Consider the following 27,990-nt stretch of genomic DNA (forward strand, 5'->3'; position numbering starts at 1 on the left):
TCATCTCTTCCACATGAGTGAGAGCGTGTTGACCTTTGTGTGGGTAAACGTGTTCCTGTTATCAGCGTTATCAGTGATGGAGAGATTCATTCCTCTACAGCTGTGCAGCAAATGGAGACGACAAAGTGCACACTACTGTACTCGGTACAGGAAAAAATTCAGGGCTGTCATTCATCCATTCATTCATGTGTTGATTCATCCAGCCCTTCAGTTCATGCATTATTTAAACACCCTTTTCTTTACATATTCATTCATGTGACAAACTCTATATCTTCATGCATTTATTCAAGCAGTCATCCGTTCATGAATTTACTAATGTATTCATCAACTCAGACGTTTACTTAACCATTTATTCATCCAGTCATTCATTCAGTAGGTTAGTCATGCAGGTATTTATTTATCCAGTATTTTACTCACTTCGCCAATTTACTTCCGTATTTAATGAATCCATTATTCTCTATTCATTTACTCATATATTTCATGTACAGGATTCTTAATGTCTTCATGCGCTCACTCATAACCTTTCTCTCATTTAGTCCACCTTCAAACATTTAAATGCATATTTTGCCTCGTTCACATGAATAAAATGAATACATTAATGTAGAGGTGGCACCGATCTGATATCCAATAGCAGCATCAGGCTAACACCAACAGAAAATGGTAGATCGGATGTCAGAGCGTGCATATCGGACCCTGTAACAAGCAGCAAAGTTTGGAAATGGATTTTAATGTATTTTTAGAACTGGAAATGTAATGTTTACATTTAAAGAAACTTGATTAGTGTTTTATTTTGTCAGGACTGATTGCATCACGTTTATAATCGTTTATATTTAGTATATGCTATTTTGCCGTGAAGATGATTTCAAAGAATATCGGAAAAGAAAAAGTGGAATTGTGCTATCTCTCCATGAATGACCGTGTTAACATACGTATATATATACAATGAATAAAATGTAAGAAAGGCATTTTTAGTTTTAGATCTTTACTGTATTGAGGTGCAGTTTTTCAGTTATAAATGGAATATTATTGTTGACTCAGTTTTATTTTGTTTAGATTGGACGTACGGCGTCCCGTTGGGTTCAGAAGGCGTTTCAGAGCTCGAGCTCGGCGGCTGCCGTGAGATCACACGCAGCTGAGGACGTGGGCATCAACGAGCCTGTGCCTGATGAGTGTCCAGTTTGCGCTTATAACGAGTGGGACCTGCTGGAGGAAGTGATTGTGGGGCGCGCGGAAAACGCACGCGTCCCTCCGTTTACTGTAGAGGTCAAGGTACAGACAACGAGCATTCATTCATTCACTCTCAGCTCACTCATTCACTCACGCACTCACACTCATTCACTCATCTACTCACCCTCTTTTTGTTTTTCCGTCAGGCCAACACGTACGAGAAGTACTGGCCATTTTATCAGAAATACGGAGGGCAGACATTCCCTGAGGAGCACCTGAAGAAGGCGATTACTGAAATCGAGGAAATGTGCAATATCCTGCGCCATGAAGGCGTCGTCGTGAGGAGACCTGAACCCATCGACTGGTCCTTCGAGTACAAAACCCCCGACTTCACATCCACAGGTGGGACGGACCCTGAGATTAACCTTACATCACAATCACAGTGAAGTAAAGAGTGATCTTCACTAATACGAGTTCAGTAAAGCGTGTCCTGATTGAGCAGGAGCAAAGATAACATACATACACACACACACATACATACATACATACATACATACACACATACATACATACAGACAGACAGTTAAAGTTAATATCATGCGTTTGCTGTTTCCTTACGGCAGCATGGAACACAATGCTGTGTGTGTGTGTGTGTGTGTGTGTGTGTAGGTATGTACGCAGCCATGCCGCGGGACATCCTGTTGGTTGTGGGGAACGAGATCATTGAGGCTCCGATGGCGTGGAGAGCTCGGTTTTTCGAGTATCGTGCTTACAGGCCGCTCATTAAAGAGTACTTTAGACAAGGAGCAAAGTGGACCACCGCACCCAAACCCACCATGGCAGACGAGCTATACGATCAGGTCTTCCTCTCTCTCTCTCTCTCTCACACACACACACACACACACACACCCCTTGTTCCAATTGTAAATTTTACTCATCATCCACTTACCCGTGGTTGACTTCTCTTGGTCCATTTTTTTTATTTGGTTATTTTCATAATCTTGCTAAGGTTACTAACTGAATCATGACATCACACCAAAGACCCTGCATCATACCCTGATGAGGTCTGGACTGAAATAAACTTAACTTTTCAGATAGTTGGCCTGCTAGTATTTTAGGTAGTTAGTGGGCAGAGATGTTTCTGTACAGAGTGAGGGATTATTATTATAATTATTATAATTATTATAATTATTATTATTATTATTATTATTATTATTAATTACTCTTCAACTCCTGTTTTCTGAAGTGTGTTAGTGAGCGTACTCCAGTGTGTTCATGTTTCTATTCAGGACAGGTGTGTTTGTTTTAAACCAAGGTCATTCTCACTCAGCAAAACGATCTCTCGCTTATCACCCTCCCTCTTTTTCCAGCTCTCTTACACACTTTTAAAACTCTCTCATGTTTGATGAATGCATCTCTTTCTACCTGCTGGTTTTGTTCGAGTGGGGATTGTTCTTGTAAACATGGAGCTGTAAAGGAGACATAATGAAATCAGATTTCACTTAGAGCACTGACTGATCCACTTCAGGTGTTCACTGCATTTCAGCCTGACAAAACTGCTTCGAAAAACAGATGATTTTTTTTTCTTCCACAAAACATCTGGAAAAGAAGAACACAGGAAGTCAGTTTTATGTATAATTTGCATATTGCTATGCAGAGTTTATGTGGGATTTACGTTGCTCCTACATGCTCTTGGGGACTGGGGGACTGGGGGACAGGGGCAGGGTGGAGCTTCAGGAAAAACACAGGCCGTAGCATGGTTTAATAGCGCTAGCTCTCCTCTTATGCTGCAGGTGCACATTCCACTGTTATAATGCACACGTTAAAGTCATGTGGTTTTAGCATATTTGCATACTACCCTCTCTAGTGGTCATTCTGTGTAGTAATGAAAGTGTGTGTGTGTGTGTGTGTGTAGGATTACCCAATCCGTACAGTAGAGGACAGACACAAACTGGCTGCAGAGGGAAAGTTTGTCACCACTGAACATGAGCCGTGTTTTGACGCTGCTGATTTCATCCGAGCCGGAACAGATCTGTTTGTGCAGAGGAGCCAGGTGACAAAAAAAATCCCATACACACATGAAGGCTTGGGTGTAAGGAATATGTGTGTGTGTGTGTGTGTGTGTGTGTGTATACATAAATGTGTTGTTTTGAGTGTTAGCGTTATTAATCTCCTAAACACCTCAGCATTCTTCATATGGAGACGATGAGAGCCACCTTCTCAAGCTTACAAGCTTGCAAACTCTCTGTGGTTTCATATTGGCCATCATGTACGAGTACTCCAGTACTACAGGTGGCGCTATTAAAATCTTCCGTCGTGACAATTTCCACTACTTCAGGAAGAAGATTGCTGTACCACAAAGTCATCAATCTTTGAATGACCTGGCTTGAGCATGCCTTGTTTTTAACACCCAATCCCAGGCCTGATCATGTAGCGTGTCTGGTCAGCTGCTCTAGTCAGAGCATGCCGAGTAACGTCTCCACACGAAGTCCGTTTTCTCCGCAGTTATTTTATTGCCATATTGTTTGTGGAAGCCAGTGTGGTTCGATATCAAAACCAACGACATCTCCACAAACTACTTAGTAATGTTGTGTTCTGTTGCATCTTTAAATGATATAATTTTTATATATGTTTAAAGTTCTATTCTCTCAGAGAACAGACTATAAAGAGTTAATGATGTTCACACCTGCTCACAGGTTACTAACTTTATGGGAATCGAGTGGATGAGGCGTCACCTCGCTCCCACCTACAAAGTGCACGTCATCTCATTTAAGGATCCGAACCCCAAGCACATCGACGCCACCTTTAACTTCATCGGACCCGGACTGGTGCTGTCCAATCCAGAGAGACCATGCCGCCAGGTGAGTGCCACACCCTTTTTGTTTTATGCTTCTATACTAGGCACTTTGCTTAGGAGTAGTGTTGGTTTTTAAACCCCTGTAGCCTATACTGAGTCAAGATGAAGGGGAAGCTCCTTTTCCAAAGGAGGACTTAATTAAATTGACATTTTTATTACACCTCCCCAGTTTTTTAATGTGAGCAACAGGTAAGATCTACGCCTAATTCAGGTGAGCTACTTGATACCTCAGAGTGAGAGGTGACGTTTTTCTACATGGCATAAAACACAAACAAGTGGAATCTTACAAAAGATCAAAAGAAATTATTTAAGGACAAGGAAGTTGGGAACAGGGAAACAAAAAAACTAAAAATTCTACACTACAAATGTGAAGACTAGGAACAAAGAAACTACAAACTAGGGAAAAGGGAATTAAGAATAAAGGACCTGGAACACAGCAAACAATGAAGGTGGCCAGGAGCTAGGCCAATAGCAAACTGTGGTGATACAATGGAAGTGCTGTGTAATTACCATTAATGTCTGATGTCAAGTGTCTGGTGTCCTTCTGCAGATTGAGATGTTTAAGAAGGCTGGCTGGACGGTGGTGCGTCCACCAACACCTTTAATTCCTGACGGTGAGTTTCACGTTCACACGGCGGTGAAAACCGCATACCTTCCCGTCCGAAAGTCATCAAAGTTATCAAACATTAAGAGCCTTAAACCTCAAATAAAAAATATATAGACACATCATGTAAAAGTGCAGATAACAATATAACTGTATGCTGTAACAATTCGATTTGTCTCAGATCACCCACTCTGGATGTCCTCCAAGTGGTTGTCCATGAACGTCCTGATGCTGGACGAGAAACGTGTCATGGTGGATGCTAACGAGACTACCATTCAAAAAATGTTTGAAAATCTTGGTAAGTATCATAAAAGTCATTTTTACTGATCAACACAGCACACTTTCGCGTACTACATCTTAGTGAGCTTCCTCAGTGTGAACACTCCCATTGGGGTTGGCATGTGTGCGTTTAAAGGGTCACGTGATCTCAGTATAAATACACCTGTTCCTGGAAGAACCCAGAGATAGTTTTGAACATATCTGGACACACGGCATCATGAAGACCAAGGAGCGATCAAAACAAGTCCAGGACAAAGTTCTGGAAATGTTTCAATCAGACTTTGTTTATAAACAAATGATCCAGAACATTGAACATCCCACATATTATTAAATCCATTATTAAAAAATATGATTTAACCATGACTCTGCTTAGAGGAGACGTCCACCAAAAGTCAGCGAGCAGGTATAGAGGGGATTAGTCAGAGACACAACCAAGAGCACAAGGAGAACTCTGAAGGAGCTGAAGATAGGACAACCACAGTCTGAACATTCCACACAACAGGACTTTGTGGAAGAGTAGCGAGTCATATGAGATGCCATTTGGAGTTTGCCAAAATACATATTGGAGACTCAAACATTTTGGCCTTTTCACAAAACCCAACACTGCTAATCGCCCTGAGAAGACTGTTCCCGCTGTGAAACATGGTGGTGGAAGCATCATGTTGTGTAAATGCCTTTCATCAGCAGGGACTGGGAAACTGGACAGCGTTGAAGGCAAGATGGAGAGAAAAATTATTCAGGGAAATAATTAATAAGCACACCGCCTCATTCCTCATTATAATATTTATGTAAACCACTATAAAAAATTCAAGTGGGAGCTTTTAGGAGAGCATTAGTATAGATGTTGTACTAGTTCATATTTACATGTGTTTTTCTAACAGGTATAAAGACGATTAAAGTGAGCATTCGTCACGCTAACTCCCTGGGCGGAGGTTTCCACTGCTGGACCACGGACATCCGACGCAGAGGAATGCTGCAGTCGTATTTCCACTAAACCTGCCAGAAAACTACAGTTATTATTGAGTTCACATTCACACAGCAGTAACGATTAATAATCGGTATGCAGTCAGGTCCTAAAGTCTGAGTGTGCTAATAATTACAGCTTTTAAAAATTCCATCAATTCAACAGTTAAAAAATTTCCACTAATAAAAAACATCTGTAATGGAAGTAGATTTGTCTCCACTTTATACTATTAATTCTGTCACTGTGTAGTTCACTCAGAAGTTTAGACCTGACTGTAACAGTTAATAAGTCTTAATTTTTACAAAATGTTTTCATTATTTTTTTTTAGCAGTGCATGTGCAAGCTTCCGCAAATACAGACACTCACTCACGATCTCAATAACGACTGCGTTTCTGGCTCGTGGAACTGTGTAAGCTACAGCTCATTTCAAAACAAAACAAAACAAAACAAAACACACAAATCCAATGCAAAACGAGTGACAAGAGTTTAAATTAAAGACTTGTTTGATTTCCAGAGATCAATGAGCCAACCAAGTGCCAAAATACAACAAAGATTAATCGCCATTCAATCATCAGAAGTAAAATCACAGTCTTTCAATTTGTGAAGAGGAAATCGAATTGTAAGCAGTCTGAAAGGAATTAGAACTCCTGTAGGAAAGTCCGCCCTGCCATCCCATAATGCCCAGGGAAGTTCTGCTCTCAGCATCACCAAGACAACAAACATGGCCAGGAAATTAAAAAAAATACATATGCGAAAGTTACTACCTCCTTTTTATGATTCAGAAAAATACATTTCTTTCTTAAACAATTGATTCTAATATTAATTTTGTATCTTTTTTGCAGTAGATCATTACACACTCAATTTCTTACAATATATATATTAAAATGATAAGTTGTAAGGTTTCTGGTCAATGACTCTGGAGGTCATCAGGAGGAGATACCACTTAGTGAGGTCTCCCCCAGCTGGTCATCACAGGCACTAACACGAATCCTCACACAACCAAACTGTAAATATATTTTATATATGTTAAATTGTGTTAAAAATACTGATTTTTTTTTTTGTTCTTATAATTATTCTCCAGCATCTATTTTTGCTTGTTTCCGATCATTTCTGTATTTCTAAAGAGGTGAATGATGAGGTGCTGGTGTGATGAGCTGACAGAGCTGACTCTGTGCCGCTTCGCTGCTCTTTTGTGTTCACAGGAAATTGTTATATTCAGTTTTCGGGGGGAACATTTTTAGCTGCTCTGAGCCTTGTGAAGTGAGAGAGGTGTGTGAATGTGAGCCGGGTTAATAGAAAAATGGCTAATTTAAAGAAGAATTTTAAAAATGTTCATAGCTTAAGACTTGATGCATGATAATGTGAAAAAATATTAAAAGGATGTTTGAAACTGATGTGTGATTGAATTTGAATTGTGTAATCGGAATCAGAACGAGCTTTATTGCCAAGTGGACAATAAGAACAAGGAATTTGTCCTGGTGAGTGAAGCTTCCGGTGCATACACAAATATGACAGCAGGACAGATACAGTGACCTGCATTAATATTGGCACCCTCGGTAAATATGAGCTGTGAAGGCTGTGAAAAATTGTCTTTATTGTTTGATCATTTGTTTAAACAATTTCACAAAAATACTCTGCTCTCATGGATATCAAACAATTGCAAACACAACACATGTTTATCCAAAAACACTTTGTTAAATATAGTTGTGCAACAATTATTGGCACCTTTTAGTCAGTACTTTGTGCTAGCCCCCTTTGCCGAGATAACAGCTCTGAGTCTTCTCCTATAACGCCTGATGAGGTTGGAGAATACATGGCGAGGGATCTGAGACCGTTCCTCCATACAGAACCTCTCCAGATCCTTCACATTTCGAGGTCCACGCTGGTGGACTCTCCTCTTCAGTTCACCCCACAGGTTTTCTATGGGGTTCAGGTCAGGGGACTGGGATGGTCATGGCAGGACCTTGATTTTGTGGTCAGTAAACCATTTCTGTGTTGATTTTGATGCAGTCAACATTGGTGTATGTTGACTGCATCATCCACTGACATGTTTGTTCAATAAGCAAACTGAAGGGAGTCCGGCAAGGGTCCAGTGATGTCCTTCAGGTGGTCCAACACCAGTTTCTCAAATTATTTCCTGACCACAGACATCAAAGCAACAGGTCTGTAGCCATTCACTCCTGTGATCTTGGTTTTCTTTGGGACGGGGATGATGGTGGAGCATTTGAAGAAGGAAGTGACTGTACACTGCTCCAGTGATCTGTTGAAGGTCTGGATGAAGATGGGTGACAGCTGTTCAGTGCAGACTTTCAAACAGGTGGGTGAGACACTGTCTGGGCCTGTAACAGGAGGGGGAGAGGGGAGGTGTTAGCAGTTATGTGGCGAGAAGGTCAGAGCGGGTGAGGGGTGTGATTGTGCTTTTCAAATCTGCAGCAGAAATAGGTAGGTCATCAGCGAGTTGTTGATTTCCAACTGCAAGAGGGAATGGTGTCATCACCTGGTGGGGCTTGAAATGTGCTGTCTGTATTTAGAAGTTCACAGGTGAGGATCTCTGTTAATAACGAGTGAGTCCGGGTGGTGTTGCTCCTTCTCTGTAATTTGATCAGCCAGCTTTTGCAGCACCATTCTCTCGCAGGCTTGAGGAATAATGTAAACGCTCACACCAGAATAAACGAATAAGCAGATATCTCAGCAGATACCTGGGGTTGAGGGTTTGATTTCCACCTCCGCCCTGTGCACGGAGCTCGCATGTTCTCCCCATGCTTCAGGGGTTTCCTCTTCCAGTCCAAAGACATGGCTGATTGGCATCTCTAAATTATCTGTAGTGAATGTGCGTTTGTGTGCTTCCCCCCATGACCCTGTGTGTGTGTGTGTGTGTGTGTGTGTGTGTATATATATATATATATATATATATATATATATATATATATATATATATATATATATATATATATATATAATATGTATCTCATGTATCTTTCTCATTTGTAAGTCGCTTTGGATAAAAGCGTCTGCTAAGTGAATAAATGTAAATGTATCATCAGAATTAATAAAACTCTGGCCTGGCCACACCCACAAGAGACAAACGTCACATGCTAGTTTGGATATAGGGTTAATGTGGGTTTACACGTGGCAATTTTATTACTGCAAGTCTCCAGTTGCTGTACTATGAAGCTGCCAGCAGGAGTTCCTACTACTGGTTGCCATAGTAACTTTTATTAGTGAGATCATTTGTATATAAAATTCACCAGTATATATTCAGTCCCCACCAAAAATATTGGAGCAGCAAAGCCAACTATATTGTTTCCACTATACGCTGTCTGGTGACTAACTTCACCCCAATAAAGTCCTTTGTTGTGTTGGTAGTGGACGTTTTGGATCACTGTCTTGCTGCATGATGAAGTTCCTTCTAATTAGACTGGATGCATCTCTCTGCAAAACTGCAGACAGGGTGTTCCTGTAAACTACTGAATTCATTTTGCTGCTACCATCATAAGTTCCATCATCAATAAAGATTAGTGAGAATGTTCCAGAAGCAGCCATGCAAGCCCAAGCCATGACACTACCTCCACCATGTTCCACAGATGAGCTTGTATGTTCTGGATCATGAGCAGATCCTTTCTTTCTCCACACTTTGGCCTTTCCATCACTTTGGTAGAGGTTCATCTTCGTTCCAGATCTTTTATTGCTTATCTCCGTATTTTGTTTGCGAATTCCAATCAGGCTTTTACGATTCTTATGCCCAATGTTTGTGCAATGGCTCTGATAGATTTGATCCCTTTTCTCAGTTTCCAAATGGCTTGCTTTTCTCCCATAGTCAGCTCTCTGGTCTTCATGTTGGTTTACCCCTTTATAACAACAAATGAAGTCTTCACAGGTGAAACATATGGCAAAAAAGAGTATCCATTCAGCACTATTAATTCTTTAAACAATTGATTTAATAGGGCACACCTGAGCAGCAAGAAACACCTACCAGTCACATGTTCCAATATTTTTGATCACTTGAAAAAAAAGGATGGATCCAAATAAAAAGTGCCATGTTCTAAGTTATTTAACACATCTAGACGTACATATGTGAAAATCAAAGCTGAAATTCTGATCTGTCATCTAATATTCATCTTCTGATTTTAAAAACATATGTCTTCAATGTATAGCGAAAGTAATGGAATTGGCCTTGCTGTTCCAATACTTTTGGAGGATACTGTATGTATCATATCATACGAGATGACGGAGAAGAGGCGTGTGCCTTTTGCCAGTGCGACCATCTTTCTGCAGCGAAAGCACAACCACTGGACTGTCTGTGTTCACTAAACAATTCAGACTCACAGGCAGCTTGGCGAGTATCACGAATATCATGGTGATGGTCAATTTGACAAGCAAGTCTCTGTGGCGCAATCGGTTAGCGCGTTCGGCTGTTAACCGAAAGGTTGGTGGTTCGAGCCCACCCAGGGACGGCAGGTTTTTTTCCCCCTTATTCATTTTCCATTTTTAATAAATAAAGAACCAATCCACAACACTGCTGCACAAGACAAAAAAACTAACAACAACAAAAAACACAAAAATAAATATACATTAGAACAACTTACTTGCTATGACATTATTCTATCGGTAGAGGGAGCAGTGAAGTACAAAATACTAAATAAATACAAGATATTTATAATATATAACTTGCTTTGCAATTAAATGGGAGATAAATTATGAACCCACATATTAAAAAAAAAATCAGGAAAGGCTGTCCATGCTTAGTGGTTTCCAGCGCTTTTTAAATCTCTCGTTCTCACTGTTGACCTTTGTTTGTAGTCATGACTAAATACCATTCTGTACATTTATTTGCAGGTGTAGTCAGAGTAAAAAAAAGCCTCGTGCATTTTAGCTAACTGTGAAAACAGACAAAAATGCATAAAAATGCAACCAAATCTGTTTTGCTAGATTATAAAGTAAGATTGCTATTTGTCATGTCACACATGGTCAACACATAATTATAATTATATAATAATTTTAATTATTATAATAATTATTAATATAATAATTAAAAGTTAATATTCCAGGCTATTAAATACATTAGCTGTTAATAAAAAATATACATTTTGCTTATAGTCGCAATTTAACCAAGTCCTACATATGTCTTGTACAAATGATTTGTACCTTGCTAAAATGCTAACGGTTAGGGTTACTCACTAACCATAATCTATATTAAAATAATAATAATAATAATAATTTTTAAATTTGTCTGACAACATTATGTGACAAAGTTTTAACTGTGTGTGGACTTACGGGAATAATAGCACATCAAGTGACTGAACCTTTGCTGTGTTTGTGTTTAACATGTAAATCACAAATAACCGCCTCTAGTGCCCTCTACAGGTCATATGAACACATACAGCCATGTCAAAACCATTTACATTAAGAGAACCTGAATAAATGATTGGAAAACATAACTTGTATCGCGAGTATACTGCACGATACAAGTAAGAAATTGCAACAACACAGGACAACAACCATAATCACACTACCGAAACTATACTGGAGTGGTTCAACACCAAGAACCTGAATGTCTCAGAACCCAATCAAAGCCTATCTATGAATCTACAGCAAGAGTTGAAAATTGCTGTTAACCAAATGGTCTCCATCCAATCTGATATAGCAGCATTTTTTCCAAATTGAAGAAAATGTTAAGATCCAGATGTGCAAAGCTGTCAGAGACGTATAACTGTCAAGGTTTTTCTACCAGGCATTGAGCCACAGATTTGAACACTTGTACAACCACAACACGTGGATTACACCCTGTTCCAACAACCACGTGACTTTTACAAAGGAACAGAGTGTTCCGAATGACATACAAGTCTCTGTGGCGCAACCGGTTAGCGCGTTCGGCTGTTAACCGAAAGGTTGGTGGTTCGAGCCCACCCAGGGACGGGAAAGATTTTTCCCTTATTCATTTTCTATCTTTAATAAACAAAGAACCAATCCATAACACTGCTGCACAGGAAACTGTAGCAGTTAAAAATACACATCTCACGCAAACAAAATGCATTCGAATTATTTACTTACAATGGCATTATTACGTCAGTGGGAGCTGTGAAACACAAAATACTACATAATAAATACAAGACATTAATAATATACGCAGATCAGCCATAACATTACAACCAACCTAAGAGGTGGTTTTCATGTTAAAACTAACTTTTCTCATCAGCGTGTGCTGCAGTAGATCTTCTGTGGGATCGGACCAGACAGGCTAGCCTTCACTCCCCACACGCATCAACAGGCTTGGGTGCCCATGCCCCTGCCGATGGTTCACCGGTTGTCCTTCTTTGGACCACTTTTGGTAGGTACCAACTACTGCATACCCCACAAGATCTGCTGTCTTGGAGATGCTCTGACCCAGTCGTCTAGCCATCACAATTTGGTGTCAAAGTTAATCAGATGCTTACGCTTGCCCATTTTTCCTGCTTCCAACACATCAACAACTGACTGTTCACGTGCTACCTAATAAACATAGCCCACCCACTGCCAACTGCCACAGTAACGAGATAATCAATGTTCTTCACTTCACCTGTCATTGGTGTTTATCATATGGCTGATGGTTTCAAAAGAATTCAGTATGTCAGCTGTGACAAGCAAGTCTCTGTGGCGCAATCGGTTAGCGCGTTCGGCTGTTAACCGAAAGGTTGGTGGTTCGAGCCCACCCAGGGACGGGAAAGATTTTTCCCTTATTCATTTTCTATCTTTATCTGTAATAATAATCAAATATATATATATATATATGCTTTAAATAATGCATTAGAATAATTTACTCGCAATGGCATTATTTCTTCAGTAGAGGGAGCAGTGTAGCAATAAATACTACATAATAAAGACAAGATATTTATAATATATAACGTGCTGACGCCGTTTCGTAAACATTAATTATATTCTACATATTTTTAGTCTTGTTTATACCAACTATGACATTAAATAATCGAGTTGCATGTATGCAAAGAAAGCAAACAATTAAATGAAAACTCCAGTGTTGCAAATAAATGAAGACAAATTATAAACTTGCATACTAACAAAGTGTAATAATTCAGGAAAAGTTTTCCATGCTTAATGATTTCCAGTTCTTTTGAAATCTCCCCTTCTCACTGTTGACCTTGCGATTGTTTGTTTGTATCCATGACTAAATATAATTATGTAAATTTATTTATTCACGCTGGAGGTCTGCTACAGAAAATTTTTGATCACAGTGAATTCTGAAGGAAAAAAAAAACCAACAACACACAAAGTTTTAACTGAGTGTGGACTAAAGAAATGACGGACCATAAAGAGAATAAACTGAACTTTTGCTCTGTTTGTGTTTAACATGCAAGCCACGAATAACAGCCTCTACTGCCCTCTACAGGTTATATGAAGACATACAGCCATGACAAAACCACTTACTTTAAAGAACCTGAACAAATAAAAGAGTGGAAAAACAACCTAGTATCACAAGCATACTGCATGATACAATTAAGAAATGAACACCCTAGAAAGCTTCGTGGTGGGTATCAAAACACTGCCCTCGATTTTGGATCTAGATGGTAAGAGGAAAAGATCTGGGTGACTGAAAGAGGGCTGGATATCAAAGCCAGATGCACTTTACATTACATTTAGGACTCCTTACAGAAGTGAAAAGATATTACAAATTACATTTATCTCATTCATACAACCAAGTAGCTGAGAGCCTTATTCAAGGGCCCATCAGTGGCAGCTTGTTGGTGCTGGGATCTGAACTCATGACCTTCCAATCAGTCCAATCCTTACTCCATAATTCAATTAACGCACTTGAGAAAATTACTCCAGTAACAAAAAGCAAAGTTAAACTCCACCCACAAACACATTAAACATGTTTATATTAAAATGTGTGATGTGTTTAGTGATTCTGGTGATAATTTGTTTATTGTTGAGGTTTTTAGCAATGAACTGATCACTTGTCCACTCATTGATAAGTATAAAAAGTACCAGGGCGTGAAAAATAGAACATAGTGGTGTGATTTTGTCATGTTTTAACAACAACAACAAAAAGCTTACTTACAAACTTACTAACAGTAATAAAACACCTAAAAACAAAGACAAACAATTCACTTTTTAAATACACAGGAAGCACTATTTTTCAAAATTAAAATAATTAAAGCCTGAACCAAAAACATTCAAATTTAGCACATATAAAGATCTAAAATCTGAAAATAAGTCTCATACACCATCAGCACAAGCTAGTCATAACCATGCTAACATTAGCTAAAGTAGTTTAGCTACGGAGAGTGCCAATACTTAATTAATTTATTTTTAATTTTAAAGAATGAAGATATACTTAACAGACTGAACTATGCACCGTGTGAATAGATGTGTGTTTGCAGGACTTGTTGAAAGTGAAAGTGACTTTAGGTTTGTCATGGAGCTGCTTCGGTTGTAGCTAACTTGCTAATCTGACCTGACAACTAACTCTGCAGTTTGGAGAAAGTTAAAATATTAAATTTAAAAATGTTAAAATCTAAAACAATGGTTTCGTCATCTAGGCGATAATAATTAACATCGCCTTTACTTCAGATAATGACAGACCGAAAAGCTTTTTTAAAAAATACCAAGTTTTATAAATTTCCTACCACAGACACTCGCACGCAATTTTCTCTGAGGTAAAACGCTAATGAATACTGCGCGCGCGCACGAATCGGCTCTTTGAATCAGCTATTTTTGGTGAACATCGGTGAGAGCCGATTCCGGTGTTCGAACAACAGAGAATCTGAATCTCTCTCTCTCTCTAGAAGGATGAGCCTCACGAACACTTGATGCTGCAGTACATTTATTTATTCGAGTTAGTTGTTTGTTGCTAAAAATGTAGCAAAATAAAAATATAAAATTCCAAGGACCCTCTCATTGCAAATTTATTTTATAAGCACAACATAAGCCTTATTAATCAAAAGTGTACACTACTTTTAGTTTTTTTTATTACTGGAGCCAGAGAGGCTTTGTTTATTCCTGAACCTGTCAAACAACATAACGTCTATAATAACTCATTAATGAATAATAACTTTGGTAATGGTGGGTTGTGATGTCTACCACTGTGAAAAAATGTAAAAAAAAAAATGTAAAAAAAAAAAAAAAAAAAAATGACACCCCCCCTTGGCTATATTTCACTAATCCCTGGGTGTTACTGGACTTCACTGGAACCTCATCATACATGATCACTGCACATGTAGGCTACACCACTACACCACAACAGCAGAAAGCACAACACATCAGTGTGCTGGAGAAAAACAGAAGAAGTAAACTAAAGAACTAGTGAGATGATGAGAGACTATAGAACTTCGAGAACTAGGGAGATTCAAGAACCTTGAAACAAGAGGAACCAGAATAGAACCAGAAACTAGGAATCTAGGAGGAAGCACAGTAAGACTGTGAAACTAGTGAAACAGGGTGGTTCTCATTTCTTTGATTGCATCTACTTGTTTCCTTTCTTAGCTCCGCCCTCTAATGATGCAAAGAAAACAGAAATAGAGTGGTGCAGGAATGGGTCTTAAAACCTGGAAATGAGTTAGCATTTTAGCACTTCCGGTTCCATGGTCCCGACGTCAATGGGTTTTTGGTTAAATGTCTGAAATAAGGTCTGTAGTTAACACAAGCTCAGGATATTTTTACGTTTTATTCTGTGATGTAAAATACACCAGTAATACCCCACTCGTGATTTTAAAAGCTTTTACGTCCCTTGAAAAAGGCGGTTGCTAACGAGTGGCTAAATGGGACCGAATGGGAGGTTGTCAGGGACATTAAACGTCATCACGCCGAACAGGGAAACTTGTCTACTACATGCTCGTTGTGTTTACACTCGCGTTGTTGCAAACTATTCCAACTCAAACTTTCCAACTTAGCTTTAGTTTATAACTTTAGCTTTTTACTTCTGGCAATTGTATTTAGGCTTCAAAAGTCATAAAAGTTGTGTTCATTTGTGAAGATTATCTTGATGAACGAAACATGTGAGAATCATAATCTTTTGTTGGTCACAGAGTTTATTCTCTGCAATAATCCAAAAGCTAATGGAAAAATCCTGTTGTATTTTTGTCGCGGGAACCAGGGTGATGCGAACGTCTGGGTTGGCCTACAAAAGTACCTCATCCCTGCAGCACGCTATTGAGAGGAGACCTTTACTGCCTTGTTTTACTACAGCGTCACGCTGAAGCAGCTTCACGTATTAGTGATGTTGCACATGGCATAACAAATCTGCACGTGCACAATTCAGTGCAATTTCATTTATATCACACACTACAACGTTGATGTTTTCGTTTATACGAACGTCTACTACGACATTTAAAACGTCCCACACTTTTATCCAAGGTTTTTATTTGTATCTGGTGACCCTTCCATTTTCTTATTTAATTAATATTATTATTAGAATTAATATTATTATTTTGGTATTACTGCTTTTTATTATCATATCCTTCAATTTCATTCGTGTTTTTTGGGAGATTTGGAGCATTTATTCTTCACATTCAAATAAAAAAAGACTTATGCATAGGAATCACTCATGTATCCGTAATCTGGAAGCCTCTTAGCTCCTTGTTGCTTGCTTCTTTTAAGTGACTATAGAGAGTTAATACGTCCTTGAAGATGACAGGCTTAGATAGGTTTCCAGGTCACGGGCTGAAGGATCGAGGAATTAAAGAGATATCCATTAGAGAGCAGGTCTGCACCTTAAGAGAGGTTGTAACTAGAGAACTAGGTTACTAGGAGATACTAGAACTTCGAGAACTAGGGGAACCTGGAGAGAATAAAAAGAGGCAACTAGAGAACAAGAAGAGACTGGAACTACAAAACATGGGCTCCAGGAGGTATTAGAATTAGGAAAGTAGGAGATTTCAAAAAAAAAAATTCCAGCTTGAAAACGGGAAGCTAGGAAATTTTTGAATTTAGAGCACTTTTTTTCTGATAGTGCTGTTCCATCTATTTACACGGATCACTAACAATGAACCACAATCCGTATTTTGCTCCAGTTTCCAACTGCTAGTGCGCCGTGCTGTACATAAGAAGCTGCGCATAATTTGCTTCCCTTCTTGAACTGAGGTGTCTATAAGTAGAGTTGCATGGGCGTGGCTAGAAACAGTAGAGATCACTGATTGGTCAAATTAAATGAACTGGACAGTACGGCTCATTGGTCTTCAGTAGTGTAGTGACTGCCTGGTAAACTTTATTTCTCTTTTATAACTGAACTTTTCTGCAAGATTTAGGAGGAGCAGCACAATTTTTATTGAATCTGATTTAATGTGTTATAGTGTATATTTTTTTCCTTTTTTTCTCTCCACAGAATATATTTAGCTTCATTTTCCATTTCTTAACCATGATCCATGTAAACTCTACCATCCTCGCTCTTAGTCACTTTGTTTGCACCCTGCATAGGGTTTAATATAATAGCACTATATGACCTACCTAGTGGCCTACATGCATGGTGTAGAGCCGTATTTTGATATCCAGTAGCAAAAAGATTTCTTGTGTGAAAAAATATCTAGAAACAGATCAGTATTTTCACAGAAATAAATAAATAAATAACGTTTTGGCAAGCTTTGACTGGTTTTGGGTGTGCAGACGGGGCCACGTTTATGTTTCGGTTCGCTTAAATGTTTACATAGCCAAACTGAGCTAAACAAAATTCTTCCAGATTTACTAAAGTAAAAAAATGCAAGTTTTCTTCCTACTCACACACACACACGTATTGATAAAGACCCAATCAGTCATAAATTACCAAGTGTGTTCACGCACAGCTGATTTATCAGTCCCTCCAGGATTGAGTGATTTTGCAATCGCAGAAATGAACGCAAAATCAAGCAAACTTCGGAGGAGCTTGTAATTTTTTAAAAATTACTGCCGATTTTCCGCAGATTTGGGCCAAGACGTGTCATGTGACATCATCACAATGGGCGTTCATCCAAAAGCCCTCTTCGATTCACGTGCGTCGAACATGAGTACAGCTAAAAGGTCTCATTTACCAACAAACACCGCTGTGGAAGAGTGCGCAGAACTATTTTGTGCGATTGGAATTTCGCCGATTCAACCTGCAAAAAAAAAAAGCACAAAAATGTCCACAAATTGCATTGCAAAAAAAAAAAGCAGCAGTAAAATCAAGCATTTTTGACCACAACAATCACAAAAAAACTCTGCTAAATCCCGTACGCACAACTTTACGTCACATTCACGCCCATGAAAGGCAAAGCTCATAAAGAGAAAACTGAAACAGGCAAAATGACGACTAAACACTCAATCTTCCAGTAACGCAGCTCAGCCACTGCAGCACGTCAGCTGCCACAGACACACACTAACTCTTCCTCCATTTATAGGGCACAATTACTTTTGTCCTAATTTGTTTTTAATTGCTTTTTTTCAAGTCATTAATTTGGAGCAAAAAAAAAAAAAAATTCATAAAATTTTCCCAACAAACCGGATTTTCATGAACAACACATTTCTCCTGTAAAAGCTCCTGTGAACAATTTACAAATAAATTCATTTGTATCCAGTTTGATACATGAAAACGTGAAAGTGCGTTTCAGTATATTTCCGCTGACGATTAAAGTATTGGCACCCTTGTGTTCAGGTTCACACACTGCCATTACTCCACACTCCCTCCCTGCTGAGGGAGACATGCCACAGAGCCGGTTTCCAGTAGTATTTTACTCCTTGTGCTAAACACCAGTCAACACTTGATAACCTCTGGAGAAACTCTTCCGACTTTCAAGGGTAATGTTATATGATGGGAAACAGACACACAGTGGACAAGCACTACAAAAACTTGGGAACCTAAAAGAGACCGTAATTAGAAAACGAGGGAAATACGAGGGACTGGAACGAGGAGATGTTAGGAACTTTAATAACTAAGAGTAAAAATAGGAACACACAGGAACGCAAAGTGCCAAGGACTAGGGAACTAGGGGAACTCCAGGAAGTAAGAAACAGGAAGTCTGTGTGACGTTGTAGATTTGTCTTTATTAGATGTAGACACTGGGTGGTTTCACGGCACTGTTGAGACTCGCACGTGTGGCAAAATATTCTCAAGCTGTCTGAGCAATAAATCTCTTGAGGAGTCGATTACAAATGTAAGTGAATCACTCAAGGAGTCATTTACAAATGTAGGTGAATCGCTGGAGGAGTTGTTTACTAATGTAAGTGAATCCTAGGAGACCTGCACAAATGAAACCTGCAGCTTAGCACCAGCTACGGATGCGCATGTCACAATTAAAGCTTCGAATCTTGAATGTTGAATGTAAGCGAATAATTATAGAAATTGTTTACAACTGTAAGTGAATCACTTGTATCAGAACTAACAGTCATATTTTTGTTTGTGGATTAACATATCACCTCACAGCTTTTGTAACTAGCTCATGTGGCTAATTTTGTAGTTAACTTTACTTAGCTATTTAGTAGCTAAGCTTACTCTATTAGCTTACTTTACTCCCTTCTATTGTTGTCACTTGTGGGCGTGGCCTGTCTAGTGTTTTTTTTTTTTTTGTTCTTATGAGAAATTGTAGTAGCGATAAATACATTCTAAAGCGAACTCGTTAAACAATAAAGCACTAATCAGTGTTGTGTGATTTTCACGTTACCTCCTCGGCTTCGTATTAGTGTCCGGCTCAGATTAGCAAAGTAAACTAACTGTACTAGCTACATACACCCACCAGAGGCACCAGAGATCTCTGCTACTTCCTTCCAAGTTTTATTTAAACACATTTAATGATGGAATCACGGTTATGCGCTTTTCTTCCAGTTTTGAGTCGAACAGTACGAACAAATTGCAAGTAGGAGCTAAAATTGTGAACTGAAGAAACGTCAGACCACACACACGCCATAGGATCGGTCTGAAAAATCATTCGAGCCAATCGTTTGGATTTGTCGCTTTACTGCGTCACATCTAATTTACATAGAATTGTGAAAATCTCTGTGTTGCACACGTACGGAAATAAACCGTCACCAGTCGCTTTGTCGCTCTGTCAAGCAGCATATGTTATATAGAAGCTGTAGAAATCTGACAAGAATTGTATTTGATCATGTTGCTGTGTGGGTGTGGCCTTTAATAAAGATGCCCCACCCCTGACATTTGTGCAACATGTGAGCTGTGCGAGTTTATTCACTCCACCAACATAACATACAATACACTGTAGTCTTTAATCTTTTATTCTGTTGATCTGTATACTGTAGTGCGCCTTTAACCAAACAGAAATAAAAAGAATAAGACGGGGAACGCCTTTCACAGAGCAGTGCGGTGACCTACCTCATTGTGTACCTCATTGTTTGTCTGGTTGTGTATCTGTCTTAAAACTACACAACACACAATTACACAACTTTCATTTGCAGGTATCCATTTAGCAGACGCTTTTATCTAAAGCCACTTACTCCCGAGGCAGACTCCGATCCCGGCGTAGAGCTGAGCAGCCGAGGGTTAAGGACCTTAATATATAATAAAACTAATTACTAAACCGTTGCTCAGGAGCTTTTCTGACACTCCCAGGATTTAAACTCTGCTCTTTTCAACGGGAAAATCATTTCTAGACTTTTTTCATCATTTCTAAAGATAATAAAAGTGCATCAAATAAAAACAAATGTCTAAAGGCAGAATATTTAGAATCTTAGTGTTTGGTGTCTGACGTTTTCTTCTTCGCTCTTGCACTCGAGCTACACGGCTAATTTATCACGGCTAGTTTACAGCCTCTGTGTTATTATGGCTAAATGATCAGGCAGTGTATAACAGTATCTGGTTCTATCATCAGAACGTTTATAAATGTATAAAGTTTTTTTTGTTAAAAACAGAAGGTCTATTTGAACTACACATTAGTTTGTTTCTCTAGAAAGATTTATTTCTACCATCAGATCATTTATTATTCTTGTAAAGAACTTATATTACTTTTCTTTTCACTTTATTGAATTATTTCTATTTACATATTGTAGTCAGTTTATTTGTATAAACCTCATCATGTTTTTATTTCTTTCTCTATGATTTTTTTTTTATTGGATCATTTTTTATTGAAAGTTTTTATTAAAACAAAAGTTTTAGTATGCGCATGATATTCCGTGGCCCTGTGTGGGCGGAGTTTGCATGTTCTCCCCGGGGTTTCCTCAGGGTACTCCGGTTTCCTCCCCCAGTCCAAAGACATAGTGTATGAATGTGTGTGTGTCCAGGGTGTACCCCGCCTTGTGTACCCCGCCCAGAGTTTATGCATCTTCTTACAAATCTCCCTCCATCTCTGAAGACAGGAGTCCCACTCGCTTCCGTCTGAAACGCTGCAAAAGAGAAAAAGAGTGTTGGTTAGATATAAAATATGGACAAACGCCTTTGTGCTTTAACTGAGACATTGTGTTACAGAATCCCAGAGTGTGTAAGTTTGGAAATGTGACCTCCGCTCTCCTGATGAACAAAATGGCGCTGTAGCCTCACCAGAAAAATCAAGCTAACTTACGAATATTTATTTTCCAGCCTTTAGCACCTCACCGCCAGTTTTTTTTCGCACAACCTAATTAATATAACCAACATTACAGAGATAGAGGAAAGCATTACAACCCACTGTAACTCCATCCTCTCTTTCTGTCTCGTTAACCTTGTGAGGAACTTTTAACCTCGACATTACTGAGCTAGCCACTAAGTTCCGTTAGCCACTGACTGTCTGCACCTGTTTCCCAGCATCAACATTCACCCAACACATGAAGAAACACAGCGCTAATCCATCCTCCTAATGCTAATTACTACAGCTTGCCTTGTCTAAAACACTTTGTAAATGTAGTTAACGTTAACCCGCTCTCTGTATTACATCACGGTGAACAGCTGTAATGCTATGCCATCGTTAACTTTCAAAAAGGAAAGAGAATGTCTAACATCACCGCGAGCTGTAGGGTAAAGTAATGTTATTAACTCAGGGTTAGCATCACTCATCCCTACTGGTGACAGCATCCAGCTAGCTAACCCTAACTCAGAGCCTCAGGTAAGATACAGACCAGAGAATTATAGAAGAACCTCAGTCCATATTTCACAGCCGACATAAACACACGACACTGTTAGTGTAACTGCAACACTGAGAGAGCAGTACATGATGTTCTCTGTAGCGATCGCTAACGTTAATTATCACTCGCTGAGGCACTGTTTTATAATGAATACACGTTCGAGAGCTCGCTGCCTGAACATCACGAACTCGGCCCGGCGTTTTCAGCAGCGTTAACGCCAAACAGTAACGAACGCTGACTTACCCGTGTTCACTCGGTTTCCTCGCCTCGGGACTCCGCCTCCGCGATCACGATCAGAGGCTCAAAGCATCGAACATTCACTTTGAGGCGAGTTCAGAGTGACGTCAGCAGCGCAGTCCGCAACGTGATCGGACAATAATTTAACACGTGTTGTGTCGGTCACTCGTGTGAAATATTTCTCTTTTAAAAACACTCGTACTGGATAATTTAACACGACATGTGTCGAAATAATCATAACACAAAAAGTGTGTAGGATATCAACACACCCTTTCTGAATGTGTACCTGTTTGTTTGTTTGTTTGTTTGTTGGCTAGTGTTATCTATCTATTCATACATGTATCTGTTATTTATTTATTCGTATTACTGGCTCATATTCTCATTGTGAAGAGAGAATAGTTTGTGTATACACACCACATGAGTTTGCTCCTCTGTAAAAGTTTCTTTCTGTACACAACATAAATGTGTAAAAGTTTTTGTCTTTGTACATGAAATGAAAATTAAAACAAAAAATAACAATACAAATAAATCCTGTGTAAATATCACATCAAAGCCAAGTGTGCGTTTCAAAGCCGCCGCCACGCGCGCGCTCCTCCCAGGCCGGCTGCGCTCGCCTCTGATTGGCCGCGTGCGGCTCATTTGCATTGACGTCAGTAGAGGCTGTAGGTCAATCCTCGCGCGTGCTTTTATTGGATCTGCTGCTGTCAAGCAGCGCTGAAGGACTGGAGAAGACGAGGAGCAGAGGAACACCATTATTCCGCCGCTTTTCTGCCGTGTTTCGGCTCTGATCCGCTCCGCGACGCGCTCGGGGTCGAGTCGGAGAAGTGGAGGGCGCAGACCGGGGGTTTGTTCGCGCGGATCCGAGCGGGTTACCCGCAGACAGTGTGACAGCCTCAAGCCGACATCTCTTTCCGTTTTTCTGCGTGTAGAAGAGGAGAACTCGGAGGCCGTGTGATTCTCCCTCCAGCGCTTTTCTCCTTCTCTTCTCACACCAACGGTTTTTCCCTGTCCGTCTCGGACGCACGCGCGCGCGCGAGCACACCGCCTCGGAAACTGCGCGTGTTTGGGTGTAAAATGTGGTTTTGGGTGAATAAAGGCGCAGGATTAATCCGCCGCAGTCATGCTCACGGAAGGTTCTCGCCTGTTGAAACGCTGTGAAGCGCACAAGATCTCCTCCGTCTCTACAAGCTGATCTCTCTTCAGATTTCAGGGTGGAGTAAACAAACACAAACAAGAAGAACAACAAAACATCCAGATAAATAAAACAAGGCCAAACATGGATCAAACTCCGGCCTGGAACTAACTACAAGACCACATTTCTTTCTTTCTTTCTTTCTTTTCTTTTCTTTTCTCTTCTTTTCTTTTTTTAAGAAGGAGGTTACAGTGCCATCATGACGGAGTGGTGGTGATGGTGATGGTGATGATGGTGATGAAGAAGAAGAAGATGATGATGATGGTGATGGTGATGATGTGGAATGAAGTGGGTTTGATCTAAAATGGAGCTCCATGGAGTTTGAGCGCGAGAGGAAATCTGTTTCCTGGTCAGGGGGGTGGGAGGGGAAAGGAAGATAGACTATAATTATTATTATTATTATTATTATTATTATTATTATTATTATTATTATTGTTACTATTATTATTAGTAGTAATACCATCATTGATTATTATTATTATTATTATTATTATTATTATTATTATTATTATAATTAATGCATACAAACAGGGAAATAAAGGACAAAAAGAGAAGGAGAAGAAGAAGACAATGAAGTGAAGAACGTGATGTTCCTGGCCTGATTTGGAGAACTTATGTGGAGTATCTAAAGGGCCTTCCAGGTGGATGTAAAAATAAAAATTTAAAAAAGGAACAAGAGGAGAACGTGACCAGGCCTGGGCTGGAGGAGAAGAACTGAATGAGAAGAGCTAACTTGCCTGGCCTGGTTTGTAGAACTTTGTAGATGCTGAGTATCTAAAGGGCCTTCTCAGTGGACTTCCGGGGGCGAAAAGAAGTAGAGGAACAAGTGGAGAACATAACAGGCCTCCAGTCAAAGGGAAGAAGAAGAAGATTAAAAAAAGAGGAGAACGTATCTCGGCTTGGATTGGAGGAATTGAGAAGATCAAGAAGAGGCCTCACGTGGAGAACTAAAAAGATTTTTTTAAAAAAGAGTTCAAAAGATAACGTGCCTGGTCTGGTTTGGAGATCTTAATACCTAAAAAGCTTTCTATGAGGACCTAAAGAAAGGACATAACGGGCCCGGAAAAAGAAAGGAGGAGTGGAGAACCCGAGTGAAAAAGAAAGACCTAGCTAGGCGTCCTGGCTTGGAGGACATAACGAGACGAGAAGAAGAGGAAGAAGCGGGAGTGAAGCATGGGCTGTGCTTCCAGCATCCATATCTCGGATCGGGTGGTGTATCACAGTGGAAAAGAGTCAGAAGACTGCCCCCCACACTCCCCCCCGCAGGGCAACAACACCCAGAACTGCCCCATCAAGGCCTCTGAGTACAAGGTGACACACACACACACACACACACACACACACACACACACACACAGAGCGTACAATCAGAGTGTGTGCTGATATTAAATTCTCCATGCTTTATCGCCATTCTTATGTCATTTCTGACCTCCATGTTGGTTTTTTTTAATTCTCCCATGGAATCATGGGATTGCCTTCTGTGAGAAGGACACATGGCACTTTATCTGCCCTACTTAGGCAGCCTGCTCCCGAGAGTGTGAGAAACCAGGAGGACAGAACCGATCCGATCCAGAAAATATCACACACCGGGATAAAATGTTAACCCATTATCAACATATGTGAATTTAATGTGTGTGTGCATGTGTGTGCGTGTGTGTGCGTGTGTGTGCGTGTGTGTGCGTGTGTGTGCGTGTGTGTGTGTGTGTGTGTGTACGTACAACTTAGGGTTCCTAGAATCCCGAAGTCGACACACACACACACACACGAAATAGACCCTTCGCTGACATTAAACACATTCGCATTCAGCCCGCATGCAACACACACACACACACACACACACGCACACACACACAGAGCGTGTAGGCCAGGAACATGCCTGGCGCTTATATAGGATTCTTTGTTGTGTGTGTTTTTTTTTTTTTTATCTATATATTTTCTCCCAATTTTATTCATTGCTAAGCCCCGCCCACTTCCTGCTAAAATCTGTGGTTCCTCAAAACATCACAATTTGTCTGAAACATTTGAAGATTTAGGATTTTAAGCGCTACACTAACTCCAGTTCATGTGTACGTGAGTCTAACAATTCCTTTTGTGCTACTTTTAACCTGGTGTATATTGACTCAGTTTGTTATCTTCCTTCTTTAATGCGAATTAATCTGTTTTGAAAAAAGATTCATCACGTCTCAAACACATACACACACACTCACACACACACACACTGGATAATATGAGGCAGGGTTATGTGTGTCAAGGCTGTCAGCACACACTCGTCCTCCTAGGCTGCGTAACTGATGACCAAAAAATTCAGACAAAAAAACACGCATGATACTCGCACATGAAAAATGTCGCTCTGCAACAATGTAACATTCAACAAAATGCAGAACATTTTCAGCATCTGACCAATCACTAACCAGATCACGGTCACATGATCCAGCTCCAGCGGTTCCCTTGTAGTTTGTGCAGTGTTGTCTAATGCAGGGTGCCAATATTTTCAGCATTTAAACTATTTGCAGTGTCGATATATAGACTGGCGTGTGTCAAGTCTCTGTGAACGAGCTGTTGCTATAGAAACGATAACGTATCAGAACGAGTGCATTAATATTAATATAAACCTGCGCTGCTGTCAGAGCCGCTGTTATAGAGAACTAATCACCACCTGACGACCCAATCACAGTCCAGAACTCAACAGCGCCGTGGGATGAATGTTTGATATCTTGTTCCTTAAAATGACGCCATTGTATCGATCACCGTCGCTGGTTAGCGTCGAGGAGACGCTAACCATGCCGATTGGCTGACGTTGCTTTGATGGTGACGCTTGCGCAGATCACTCCGACTTTACTGCAGAACCAAAGTGTCCGTTTTCCAGATTGTTGGAGATAATTGGCTGATGGATCTTACTTAGCAATAATGAAAGTAATATAGTTAGCTAGCTAAATAACCAACTAGCTTACTCCAGTTGAGATCCAGTTGGATGCTGAGTGTAAAACTAATGCCGTGGAAACAAGTGAAGCGTGTCGTAATTTACGGGATATTTATTGTAGATCTGAACTTTGTAACACAGAATGAGGTTTATTCAGCGTCTGATCCGTAATGCAGTCAGGCTCCGTCTCTTCTGCACGAGGACCTTCTGCTAGTGTTTTACTGAGACGTCTGGGTTTGAGATCAGAAGATGGAGATGAGACGAGAGTTTAGGATTTCAGCTTTTATTTCCTGGTGTTTACATCTAGACGTGTTAAACAACATAAAACACACAACCTTCTGTATCAGACCACACAATTTGTAGGTGAGAAAAAGTATAGGAACAGATCAGTCTTGAAGAAAATGAAAGTAAAGAACATTTAATATTTGGTTGCATTTACCTTACTCGCAGTAACTGCATCACTCCTGTGACTGACACCAATCTGCTGGTTTCTTCTCCTGTGAAGCTTCTCCAGGTTTCTCCTGCAGCTTCTTTCAGTAGTTGTTTGTTTCGGGGGGTTTCTCTCTTCAGTCTCCTCTTCAGGAGGTGAGATGCTGATCAGTTGGGTGAAGGTCTGGTGATGTACTTGTCCAGTCTAAAACCTTCCACTTTCCCCCTGATGAAGTCCTGTGTTGAGGTGGAAGTGTGTTTTGGATCGTTGTCTTGCTGCATGATGAAGTTCCTCCTGATTCATGTTCCTGTAAACGTCTGAATTCATTCTGCTGCTCCATCATGAGTTCATCATCAATAAAGACTAGTGAGAATGTTCCAGAAGCAGCCATGCAAGCCCAAGCCATGACACTACCTCCACCATGTTTCACAGATCAGCTTGTATGTTCTGGATCATGAGCAGATCCTTTCTTTCTCCACACTTTGGTCTTTCCATCACTTTGGTAGAGGTTCATCTTGGTTCCAGAACTTCTGTGGATCATCTCTGTGTTTCTTTGTGAATTCCAGTCTGGATTTCTGACTCTTACTGCTGATGAGAGGTTTTCATCTTGTGGTACAGTCTATATTTCTGCTCTCGAAGTCTTCTCTGAACGGTGGATCATGAGGCCTTCACCCTGCCCTGTGGAGGTTGTTGGTGATGTCACTGACTGTTGTTTTCGGGTTTTTCTTCACAGATCTCACAATATTTCTGTCATCAGCTGCTGTAGTTTTCCTCGGCCGACCCGTTTGGTGTCTGTTCCTCAGTACACCAGAGGTTTCTTTCTTTTTCAGGACATTCCAGATTGTTGTATTGGCCATGCCCAGTGTTAGTCTCTGATAGATTTTCTCTCTTTTCTCAGCTTCAAAATGTCTTGTTTTCTCCCAGAGACAGCTCTCTGATCTTCATGTGGGTTTATTCTTTTTAACAACAAATGCAGTCTTCACAGGATTCCAAGTCTCAAACCAAGAGTAGATGTTCAGAGCTATTAATTCTTTAAACAATCGATCTAACAGGACACACCTGGGCAGCAAGAAACGCCTGTCAGTCATATGTTCCAATATTTATGATCACTGAAAAATTAGTGGGTTCAAACAAAAGGTGCTGTTCTAAATTGTTTAACACATCTAGATTTAAATATGAGGAAATAAAAGCTGGAACTCTGATCCATCATCTCATTCGCCTTTTGATGTCAAAGCTAAATGTCTTCAGTGTTTAGCGAAAAACAACAGAATTGGCCTTGCTGTTCCAATACTTTTGGAGGGGACTGTAGTAGAATAATGTATACAACGTGCCCAAATGGATGTGGGATTTATG

At 40.0% G+C, this 27,990-nt stretch overlaps 2 protein-coding genes and 3 non-coding genes across 6 annotated transcripts in view; all 5 read left to right on the forward strand.

The window, feature by feature from the left end:
* The first annotated feature begins 13 nt into the window (after window positions 1-13).
* Window positions 14-7,265, forward strand: LOC128606310 (glycine amidinotransferase, mitochondrial-like). Its single transcript, XM_053622345.1, has 9 exons — window positions 14-43; window positions 1,054-1,269; window positions 1,374-1,569; window positions 1,837-2,027; window positions 3,083-3,220; window positions 3,864-4,028; window positions 4,575-4,638; window positions 4,810-4,926; window positions 5,789-7,265. The coding sequence occupies exons 1-9, from the start codon at window positions 14-16 to the stop codon at window positions 5,899-5,901; spliced, it is 1,230 nt and encodes a 409-aa protein (XP_053478320.1). The 3' UTR covers window positions 5,902-7,265.
* Window positions 7,266-10,251: 2,986 nt separating this feature from the next.
* Window positions 10,252-10,325, forward strand: trnan-guu (transfer RNA asparagine (anticodon GUU)). Its single transcript has one exon. It is a non-coding gene; the product is annotated as a tRNA-Asn (tRNA).
* Window positions 10,326-11,713: 1,388 nt separating this feature from the next.
* Window positions 11,714-11,787, forward strand: trnan-guu (transfer RNA asparagine (anticodon GUU)). Its single transcript has one exon. It is a non-coding gene; the product is annotated as a tRNA-Asn (tRNA).
* A 708-nt stretch (window positions 11,788-12,495) lies between these two features.
* On the forward strand, window positions 12,496-12,569 carry trnan-guu (transfer RNA asparagine (anticodon GUU)). The gene has a single exon. It is a non-coding gene; the product is annotated as a tRNA-Asn (tRNA).
* Window positions 12,570-22,785: 10,216 nt separating this feature from the next.
* pde8a (phosphodiesterase 8A) overlaps window positions 22,786-27,990 on the forward strand; it is a 48,122-nt gene continuing 42,917 nt past the window's right edge. The window contains exon 1 of one of the 2 annotated variants that reach the window (XM_053623814.1): window positions 22,786-24,598. In XM_053623814.1, coding sequence (XP_053479789.1) covers window positions 24,461-24,598 — 138 coding nt within the window. In that variant the 5' untranslated portion in view covers window positions 22,786-24,460. The remainder of the gene's footprint in view (window positions 24,599-27,990) is intronic. The other variant, XM_053623815.1, reaches the window with a different exon arrangement.

Source organism: Ictalurus furcatus, chromosome 4 (assembly GCF_023375685.1).
Source record: "Ictalurus furcatus strain D&B chromosome 4, Billie_1.0, whole genome shotgun sequence".
NCBI classification, from domain to species: Eukaryota; Metazoa; Chordata; class Actinopteri; order Siluriformes; family Ictaluridae; genus Ictalurus; species Ictalurus furcatus.

Excerpts from the sequence above, each read along its gene's own strand:
- LOC128606310 (XM_053622345.1), top strand. The coding sequence starts at position 14 with ATGAGTGAGAGCGTGTTGACCTTTGTGTGG. Across the intron at positions 1,570-1,836 it reads CCCCGACTTCACATCCACAG|GTATGTACGCAGCCATGCCG; the intron begins GTGGGACGGACC and ends GTGTGTGTGTAG. Across the intron at positions 2,028-3,082 it reads CAGACGAGCTATACGATCAG|GATTACCCAATCCGTACAGT; the intron begins GTCTTCCTCTCT and ends GTGTGTGTGTAG.